Raw genomic sequence first — 10,128 nt, 5'->3', positions numbered from 1 at the left:
GTAGCTCAGTGCTTCTCCGTAAGGAGAGTAAGAGATGCTTCCACAAGGGATGGATATGGCACAGCTGTAGAGTCCCTGAGACCCCAAGGGCTGTAGGCAAGGGTGGATGAAATTTCCAAAGAGGGGTTTCCAAAGTTTGGGAGTCACATTCCCCCCCTGCCCCTCGGCCTGGGCTGCAGGCACAAACGCACATGCACACCAGAGCTGGAGGCAGGCGACAGGACCCTATGGGAATTAAAACAGAAATATGGCAAGTCCCACACGTGTGGGTTCAAATGGCACCTCCTAAATGAAGACCAGGCCTCCATCCTCGGCATTGCCTGCCTTGTTCTGCCTGCTCCTCCAAACCCTCAGAAAGGGGTATCCGGGATGCTCTTCTTCAGAGGCATCTGGATGGAAAGGAGGTTGTTACACACAGCCAACACAAGTCATATTTTTTTCCTCCCCATGTACACGTTTCAAGGAACCACAGGTACAAACGTGGGTTTTTTACCCCTTAGTTACAAGCAGTAGAAGTGGAGTTTGTGCATGCTGTATCAGAAGGATGGGGCAATGATCAGTCGCAGCATGAAAGACACTTGGTATATCAGTGTTACCTACAGAAGCATCGCAGCACCCTACGTGATGGGTCACGGGGAGGACGGCCTCTCCCAAAAATGATGCTTTTGGCAATGTTGCCTCATCAGGTACTACAGCAATCTGGGAGTGCAGATACAGCTGGAGCGTATCGCTGTCTACTCATCTCAGGCTGCATGCAGTAGCAGGCAAAATTGAGAGTACAGTCAGTGAGATAGTCCAGAAAGCACATTCATATGTTAAAAAGGACCCGGCTGCTCCTCCTGCAGCAGCCGCTCCTTGCTGCTACCTAAATTATAAGCATGATTAATACTGTATCAAAAGGTATGTAAGCCCTCTCCCTCTAGACACTAATATAAGGCAAGCAGTATTGTGTCACTGGGGCATCAAACACTAAGATATACTAAAGAAGATTCCTATGCATTATTATTATCCTTATTTAAAAAAAAACCCTATTGTTATTGTTAAAAAACCAACCAACCCACACCCTTGCTCTAAGCAGATTTTGCTCTGTGACGCAGAAAAGTCAGGGTGTTTGTGTGCTAAAAGCAAGAGTTTGCTTTTACACCGCTGAGCAGCAGTGACCCACGCGGGGCTCGGAGGGGGCTGCCACCCTCACCCCTGTGCCACGGCCCTCCATGTCGCAGCCTCAATGTTACTTGCAGGTGAAGGAGCTTTTGTATCTGATTTCCTTGTTTCTGGTTCGCAAAAAGGAAGCTGATGAAAACAGAAGATGCTGACCTGTGATGGAGAGCGGATGACAGAGGATGCGGGCACGTGGGCGTAGGACCGAGAACCACAGGCGTGCTGGGAAGAAAGAGATGGAGGCTCAGGGCTCGCTCAGCCTGAGCGTTCACACGAGCGTGGATGGAGAAACGGAAATCCTTAGCCTGCTTCTGGGTTTTTTAACATTCCCAATAAAATACTCACTGCTAAGGGTCTTTATATGGGATAACTCCAGGGCAAATTCCTTAGGAATTTCAGTTTCTCTTTGAATACTTTCATTGTGTTTTCAGCAATAATGTTGCTGTGACCATAGTTGTCTGAGGATGTAAGGGAAATGAGGTTTGCAGTAGCTCCCTCTTGAGAAAAATATGAGTAAATGTGTTTTTCTTTTCTCTTGGGTAACTGTTAGGAAGGGGAGCATTTGTATCTGAGGTGATGCTCTGGCTTTTCAGGTAGATTATACAAACTTGTTCTAAAAATTCACATAATTTAAAATCTTAAAAATCAATTAAAAATGTAAAAATATACCTATTTGTCTGTAAATAGCAATGACCCTGCAGAATTTATTTGGATCTATTAAGCAGCATTTGAAACAAAATACATTTTTAGAAAACCTGATCTATCACATAGTCTGTCTAAAGAAATATAATGGCTTTCTGAGCTGGACAAGAGGTTTGTTTTCAGTGAGTTCCTTGACATTTCTGTTTTAAAAATTATTAATAAGAAAATGAGTCAACAAGGAAATTCACATACAAAATCTGCACTTGAGTAACATTAAAGTCCTTTCCCAAATGTTGGGAAATTCGATTTATGGCTAGTGCTCTGTTCCTGCGTCTCAGGGTCACGTTATGAAAGGCCACCTGCACAGAGACCGCAACATCTTCAGCCACATCTCCTGTTTGGAGACATGAACTCGTGAGACAACTTGAACTCACACTTGGACTCGAAGCACCCAAAAACTGACTGTGGCTTCAGGTCCCAGTCTCAGGGATTGCTCCATCCCGCAGGTGGGGCCATTTGCAGTATTCCTCTCCAGATCTAGACCCAGATTCTGAAAAAAAAAAAGTCCAAAAGTTTCTTGGAGACCAGATCCCAGGCTCTGGTCCAAGGCCACGGCACCAGGTTCTGTGCACAGAACCGCACGTGGGCATGGGCACCCCCGGAGCAGTTCAGGATGGCCTGCTGGAAATTTGGCTTTCACATCTTCTTCAGCTCTCCTTGGTCTCCTCTGTCCACACTTGGCATTGTCTAAAACCTGTTTCTGTCCTCCAAAAAATACAGAACCAGACTTGGTGGGAACAGGGGAGCAAAGATCAGCCCGAGAGAGGCTCAGCAGAGGGACGAAGTTTGCCTGTCCATCCTTTTAAAGGTCTTTATCATTGGGACTGCCTTATTAGCAAAACAAAACCAACTTATTTTCTTTTAATCTAGTGGTTAAGACTTCTTGTGGGAGATTACCGCCAGGAGTGTGTGATACCGGCATGGGGGAATTGAGGGATTGAAAGTGAAGACTTTGCAGGAAGTATTGGACTATGATTTGGGACAGGAATGAAATTATTTATGTCAATAAGCAACGAGCAGGCTCTGTTCTCATTTATGCAGGCATAAATCATTTCATGGAAATAAGGAGCATTATTTGGAGTTAATTCTGGTGTAAGTTAACCCAAAAATCCAGGTCAAGCCTTTTTGCCCGGATGAATGACAAGTGACAATTTATGGCATGGTTGTGGATGGAGGTGTGTGTCAGAATTTCTTAGAAATGCTGCCACAGATAAAGGTGGAATATTTCCTACACCCTCCAAAAAAATTGTAATGTGAAATTTGTAGCAGCAAGACACAATCTGTGCTGCATATACATAAAACCTGTTTTCTGTTATCAGTGACTGTTGGACAAATCCAACACATTTTAAAGCTACAAGTCAGAAGATCTTTATAAACTCTGGTGTAGTAACTTACTTGAAGAGGGAAAACACAATTCTTCCTACGCAGTCTCTAAAGGAGGTAAAAGACTGCCAGATTTCAGTCTGTGGAAAACTCAGAGGACACGGTGGAACTGCGTCTCCTCAGGACACACTGGCTGTATCTGCTTTCAAGGGTGTAACATCATCTGGGCAGGAGAAAGGGATTTTGTGGTAAGAACTAGGAAATGGACATTCAAAACAGAGCCAATAGGGCTTCAAAATTAGGACACGGTGAAAATTACATCCCGCAAAAATTGTGCCTTGAAGTCCTGTTGACTTTGCCTCCTATATCAAAGACCAGTCATGTACCTGTGCTGCAATAGGACCAAAATGGCATCGTCCTCATCCTCATCTGGAGTTCCAGCCTTTGTATCATACCCTTCTATGCCAAATTTCCAGCAGGCCTCAAAAAGTAGTTGCAAACAAATAAGATAATAAATCTTTGTTATCTCTGACTTGGACAAAATTTGCAGTGAGCAGCTGGCAGGAGCAATGTTGACTTTTGCCTCACCCAGTGCAATTTCCATTCTTGTGGTCACTAGAAAACACATGCCACCAAGTCTGATTTGGGACCCGCTGGCATTTCTTGCTCTACCAGAAGGCATCTCATTTTGCAGCACGCCAGGGGCAAATCTGCACAATTTGCAGCCATTTTGCACTCAAAGGTTTCTCTGTATGGAAGTCAAGGGCGCCACTGGGTTCACTTTGCACAAAGAAATCTGGAGCCAAAAGGAGCTTGGGAGCACAAGCAGAGAGGGAAAAATTGCAGGAGGTAACAAAAAAATTGATCAAATGGGAAAGAAAGGAACTAGCATGGCTGGAAGCCCAGGTTGCCTCTAAGAAAAATGTTTTCCCCTCCTGAATGGTGAAAAATGGCAGGAAAAATTGTGCAGAGCCTTTCCCCACTCCTCAATCCCACGTGAAGACCTGTGTGTTGGTCCTGAGCACTAGCAAAAGGATGGTTTTATTTCCTGTCTGCAAGCTGTCAGACTGCACCCACATCTTCCCTAAGGCCAAAATAGTCCTGGGTCTCCCCTGGTTGCTGCCTCTGGTCAAGCAAACAGGAGGAGAGAAAAAGGCTCCCTTCGCCCCAAGCAATGTCCAACCTCTCAAAGGCCACACAGAGATGAAGTTGTCACGTAAATATCCTTATCAGGCTCTTGATACGACACAGGGAAAATGTGGAGAGACGGGGTTTGAAATCACAGACACAGCCCCAGCAGAAAACACGCACGGGATTTGGGCTATAGATGCATGGGAGGCTTCAGAGGCACAATGCCGGCCACGGTGTCCCAGCCCTGGAGATGGATCCCAAACACACTTTTCCTGATCCACCCCCTTGCAAAAAAACCCAACCAACCTATCCACATAAAGGATCACTTTGTGACTTTGTTTTGGTCCCAAAAGAAACTTGGAGCATCACTTCTCCCCTCGCTTTCCCCCAGCTGAATGCGCTGCTGAGGTTCCTGGTAATGACACAATGATCTTTCCAAGAGAAAGTACTTTAACAACAACAGGGCAGACTTGGATTGGCACAGCTTGCGGGCAAGCACAGGTAAGAGGCTTCTGAAAGACCATGAAGAAATGAAGAAGCACCTCTTAACTCAGCTTGAGGGATCCAGACAAAACTGAAGGATGTCCCGAGAACATGGGTGTGAGATTCTTGGCAGGGCAGAAGAAGAAAGGGAAGATTTTCATGGGGCATAGTGTGTGCAAAAGTGTTCAGGCACAATGCAAACTGTAAGAAAAGCGCCCGCTCTGACCAACAGGGCTTCAAAAGGATGGAGCTCAGCACTTAACTCGCAGCAACGCGGGGACCACAGCATCTTGCATATCCACCCTCTCCCTGTGGCCTGGTGGCTGTGCCTCCACAACAGCACTGTTGGCCACGAGAATGGCTTCACAGCGTGGCAGCCCTCCAGAGGGGTTGCCTTTGGTTTGCCTTTGCTTCCAAAGCACCTCCAGGTCCGTTGTCAATGGGAGGGGAGATAATTAAATATAATACATGGTTTAAAACATAAAATTCCAGCCCCGTAGTCTCTTGTCTTCCTTCTCTGTCTCATTTCTCTGCCCTCTGGGTTGTCTCTCTTCTTGCACTCAAGCTCATATATCTGAGTTTTTCAATTTTCTAACTTCCAAACCGTTCTGGTTCAGAGCGGTATCCTAACCTGTCCCACTTTGAGGCCATGTCTTCTGTTCATGCAAATATTCCAGCCACCATCCCTCTCCTCCAGGGGCCTACGCAACATTTCCATGTATTATATTGGAATTATGACACCTTCCTGATGGTTAATGAGGAACCACAGAGTAACAACCCCCCCCCCCCCCCGTAATGACACGTGACCTGAAATCTAAGCCAGAAACAGACACGTGTTCATTCCGCGACTCCAAAATACCTAAAGGTGTAATCACCAGTGCCATGACGTGGCAATTCCCACCTAACACTTGTCAGCCACCAGTTACTGTGACCTCCAAAAGCCCTGGCCAGGTGATTTATTCCTGCCCTGCACTTTTGAAGATTCCCAAGAAATGCAAATTGCCTACCCTGCACCATGAAATAATTTCACCTAATGATCTTAGAAAGAGTATGAAAGAAATCTGGATTTCACGGCTCCAGTTCGCTCACCACCGTGACCTCTTCCACAAATGCAGGCTCAGACCTGCTCATCCCCCCCCCCAGCGTAAGCTGCAAGAAAGTATCCGCCAGCTAAGGATGTCCTAGAAGGAGGAAAACCTTAGCTGTCAATCTCCTTGAGAAGGTCGATGCGTGGACAGCTGGAGCGGGCAGCTGCCAGCACTCGGACGTGGCTCGGTGGCTGTGAGAAGGCTTCACTGCCTGGGGGCTGACCAGCCCATGTCACTGAATGGTCCCTCGCCCGTGGCTGACCTGGGAGGAGGACCGCAGGGCGTACAGAGGTCAGAATCGGTGTCTGATTCCCCTTCTGCAATGTAGGGTCTGATTTTGGCCACGGCTGCATAGCAACCGTTGTTAAGGATGTCCAAATTCTCTTTGGACTGGGAGATGCTAAAGCCACTGAAAGAGCGCTCCAGTTCCTCGTGGTCTACCGAGGGGATGGAGATGGACGTGTCGCTGTCTCTCATGGCACTCTCGTGGTGTTTGGTTGTAATGTCTTCGTTCCTCAGGTACTCTGCACTCGCCCTGTGCCCACCGCTGTACGCTGACAAGGAGCGCTCGTGGGAGGGTGGAGGTGGGATGCGGACCAGCGAGCCGGGGTCTCCAACGGGCGAGGAGCCATGGCTTTGCCGCTGGTAGACCTGCTGCTGGCATGATGTCGAGGGCGGGCATGTGTTGGTGGGGGCTGGTGGGGCAGAGAAGTTCTTCTGACCCATGGAGCTGGTGGACCTGATGATCTTGATGATGCAGCCGTTCTTGTCAATGTGTTCCCTGCTGTCTTCAGGGCTGTGGTAGGGAGGTGCTGGGTCTGGTTCTTTGGACCCAAAATAAGCCTCCGTCTCCGTTGGTGGGATGCCCATCCGCTGCATGTAAATGTTCACCAGGAAGTCCAGCTTCTTCTCCATTGACTGAACCTGCAAAACACCACAGTTACAGCACTACGCTGCCTGCCTGTTGAAACAAATTAACATGCTGAGTACAAGCAACTTCCAACCCACCTAGGCATGAGTGTAGGCCTGGGCTTCATAGATGACCTCTGCCTACACTGACCTACACCAAACGGAAACTTTTAGTAAATATTTAATTGTCCTATTCTGAAAAAAACCCTTGATTTACCACCTTTTTATGGGGTCTTCCTCAAGCTCCTATAATCTTTTTGACATGCACCAAATTCCAGGACAGCTGGAGCACACTCGCATCCTTCCAGTGGCTTTCAGCTCCTTACTGCATTTGGCACTTGCCTGGGCTCAGATGGCCATGGGAATTTCTGAGCCTTGTCCTCTAGGAAGATTTTAATCTTCAGTGAGGCCAGCAGCTACAGCAGCCAGGCTCATGGACTCATTTGAAACATGCCTAGTATGGTGGCAAAGAAACCAATGTGCCATTTTCAAAAATAATGTAGACTTTTGGTAGACTCACCAAAACAGAAAGTCTGTGTGTCACAGACTCCAAAGTGCCTGTTTTGAAACGAGTACTTCAGGCTTCTAAGACATTTAGTGCCCTTTCATAACATCTACCTTGTTTCTTTTTCAAAATATTCTTAGCTCTTACTTTTTTTTCTGAATGGTAATGTCCCACTGGGGACAAATAAGGCAAGAAAAATGCAACACGATGCATGCAACACCCTCTGATAAGAACTCCCTCCTGACCCAATATACCTGTTTTTCAACTTTTCCAAGCCTGCCCATCATGCTGGGGTCTTCAGGCAGCTCCCCCTCCGCTGGCCCTTTGGTCCGATCCTTGTCGGTCATGGAGGATCCTCGCCCAACGATCTGGTCAACTCTACCGGGATCAGAAAATCCCCCCCGCCCCCGGAAAAGGACCTGGAGTCAGTTGGAGGCAGTAGGCGAGGAGGGCTCCGCTTGTCGCACCTCCGTGGGACAAAGCAACAGCCTCTCTCCCAACTAACACTCCAAATTACTCACAGACACGCAGTGGCACTGAAGTGTTAATTCAGATGCATAATTCAGAGCAGTATTAGCAGAGTTTGAAATTACCCATTTCTGTTTATACAGATAAAACCTGGCACATTATGCACAGTAAATTTACCCACTGCAAAGAATTTCTTTAACTGGCTTTCTTCCAAATCAATTAACTTCTTATTTGTACTGAGAAATTATTATTTTGGGGGAAGATCAAGTTTTCTGTCTAGCATATGTCAACTGGATTTTTTTCAGTCTTTGCAGCAGTTTCCTCTCCTCGATGCAAATGTAAGTGTGTAATTCTCATGTCCACGAAAATGAGCCACTTGCCCTAAGATCCAGACAAACAGGTGTAGTGCTAACTGTTTTAGTGGAATTATATCAAGGCTGAATTTGGTCATAACTCACCAAACATTACCAAATTGTCTCAACGCTACTGCAATTCACACCTGTATCATTAGATGTTTTCCATTAGCAGGGCTCCAAGCCGGTAACAGCAGAGGACACTCCTGCCAAATCAGCAGCTAAAGCTACTGGGCATGTTGTTTGGCACTAACTTCTTTACACACGTTACATTTGCAACTCCTCATTCCCATTCTAGAAATACCTGGGCTGATATACAGCTCCGTATGCAGAGGAAGAAGGAGGGCAGAGCCTGTTTGGAACCTGGAAGTCAATTTTATTTGAGGCATCAAATTATAAATTTTCTAGAGAGTAAACACTGGAGCTTCTTGATCCCTCAAAAGTTGGGGGAGCAACTCAGTTTTGGAATAGCTTCTTAACGGCAGCCCAGTTCATAACCTAATTCTATGCCAGGCAAACTTTACTCTTGCATAATGCACCAAACGTAAAGGTGGCAGGGGAAAAGAAGGGTTAATTAATCTGACTGAAACCAAGTTGAGGTATCTTGAGCGGAAAACTCAAAATGCTTCTGACGCAGTTCTGCCGTGTGGGCCATGGATCCATGCACCAGGAAGAGGAAAAGGAAGGAACTGAACACAGACAGACAGGGGAAAATGAACAAACAAACAAAAACCAAGGAAAGGTATGAGACGTGAGGCTGTTTCCAACACAAGAGCCATCTGTTTTCTTTACATTTGACAGGGACTTAATACGTATGTTGGCTGTTGACATTAAGGGACAGATATCAGTGGGTATGGACCAGCGTGGCTCCCTTGGCTTATATTAGAGCAACAGCAGTTTACAGCACCAGAAGATCTGGCTCAAAGAGATGAAGTGGATAAGCACATCACACCAAAGACACAAAATATAAGCCAACAATTATTTTAGAGTTTATCTTTGATCCCAGAAGATACTTCATTTGGGCGGGGATGTGACAGAATCTGTTTAAAAAGTCCTGTTTAAAAAGTAATGTTTGATCCTTTGCGTAGCAATATAAGCACAGGAGTACAAGGAGCACCAAGTGCTATAATCACAAGTGTGAGGAATATGCATGCCTTATTTCTCTCTTGTAATGGGAGAAGCAAATTATTGACATGTACAGGACCTCCCCACAAGGGATGCAATTACTGACATGACATACAGCACAAGAAATCCTACGACAATGTTGTTACCATGTAAGCAAAGAGGTATTAAATTGGATACCTCGGGCTACCTTGGTTTGGAATCACAAGTCAAGGCGTAGTACAGCCACTGTACGAACTCCTCTCCTGTATGCACAAGCAAGTAGACTAGTAAAACAATGAACATGCATTTAAAGAGGCCCAAAGTCTAAACTCGACTGAATATTGCAGAAGGCCAAGAACAATCAATGAGGGTGTTCTGTCCTCGTGTCCCATCTAGCACAGCACTAACACTGAAATGTGTCCACTAGTGGAAATGAGATGTCCTTCAACAGTTGCTGAGTAGAGCAGAGAGGCAGGACAGGCTGTAACACAGAGAGGAAAAGTGAACATTGCCATGCTACGGAGTATCATAATAGCAGAGATAGCCTTGTGTAACCCTATTTCTAATCTTGCATAATTTGAGGAAGGACTTCTCTCTTCCGTGTCCTTAAGAGAAGAGCTATCCATTAAATGAACCTCACATGACCCGTGTGAAGCACAGGAGGCCAGCTGGCACTTCGCAGATGGAGTGATTACTGGTACCATATAGAAGAGCGCTGACTTCTTCCATCACCTTCAGGCTGGACACAACTTGCCTGTAGACCTGCTGTGATTTAAAAGCAGGACTGAAGCCCTCCACAGAGCTCACCCATAAAGCCTTTTCTTCACCCATCGCCTTTTCTTCATTGCACTGGTTGTTATACGGGGGCAGACCGGGCTGCCTCACTCAGCTCCAGCATCTC

General features: G+C 46.3%; 1 protein-coding gene across 7 annotated transcripts in view; it reads right to left on the bottom strand.

Annotated features, from left to right (window-relative positions):
• Positions 1-5,629: 5,629 nt before the first annotated feature.
• KCNQ2 (potassium voltage-gated channel subfamily Q member 2) overlaps positions 5,630-10,128 on the bottom strand; it is a 69,210-nt gene continuing 64,711 nt past the window's right edge. For all 7 annotated transcript variants that reach the window (XM_076352111.1, XM_076352105.1, XM_076352104.1 and 4 more), the window contains 2 exons: positions 7,557-7,680; positions 5,630-6,812 (listed from right to left, as the gene is read on the bottom strand). In XM_076352111.1, the coding sequence (XP_076208226.1) occupies positions 6,093-6,812; positions 7,557-7,680 (844 nt within the window). In that variant the 3' untranslated portion in view covers positions 5,630-6,092. The remainder of the gene's footprint in view (positions 6,813-7,556; positions 7,681-10,128) is intronic.

Source organism: Aptenodytes patagonicus, chromosome 14, assembly GCF_965638725.1.
Source record: "Aptenodytes patagonicus chromosome 14, bAptPat1.pri.cur, whole genome shotgun sequence".
NCBI lineage: Eukaryota > Metazoa > Chordata > Aves > Sphenisciformes > Spheniscidae > Aptenodytes > Aptenodytes patagonicus.
This window is presented reverse-complemented; position numbering and strand designations above follow the sequence as displayed.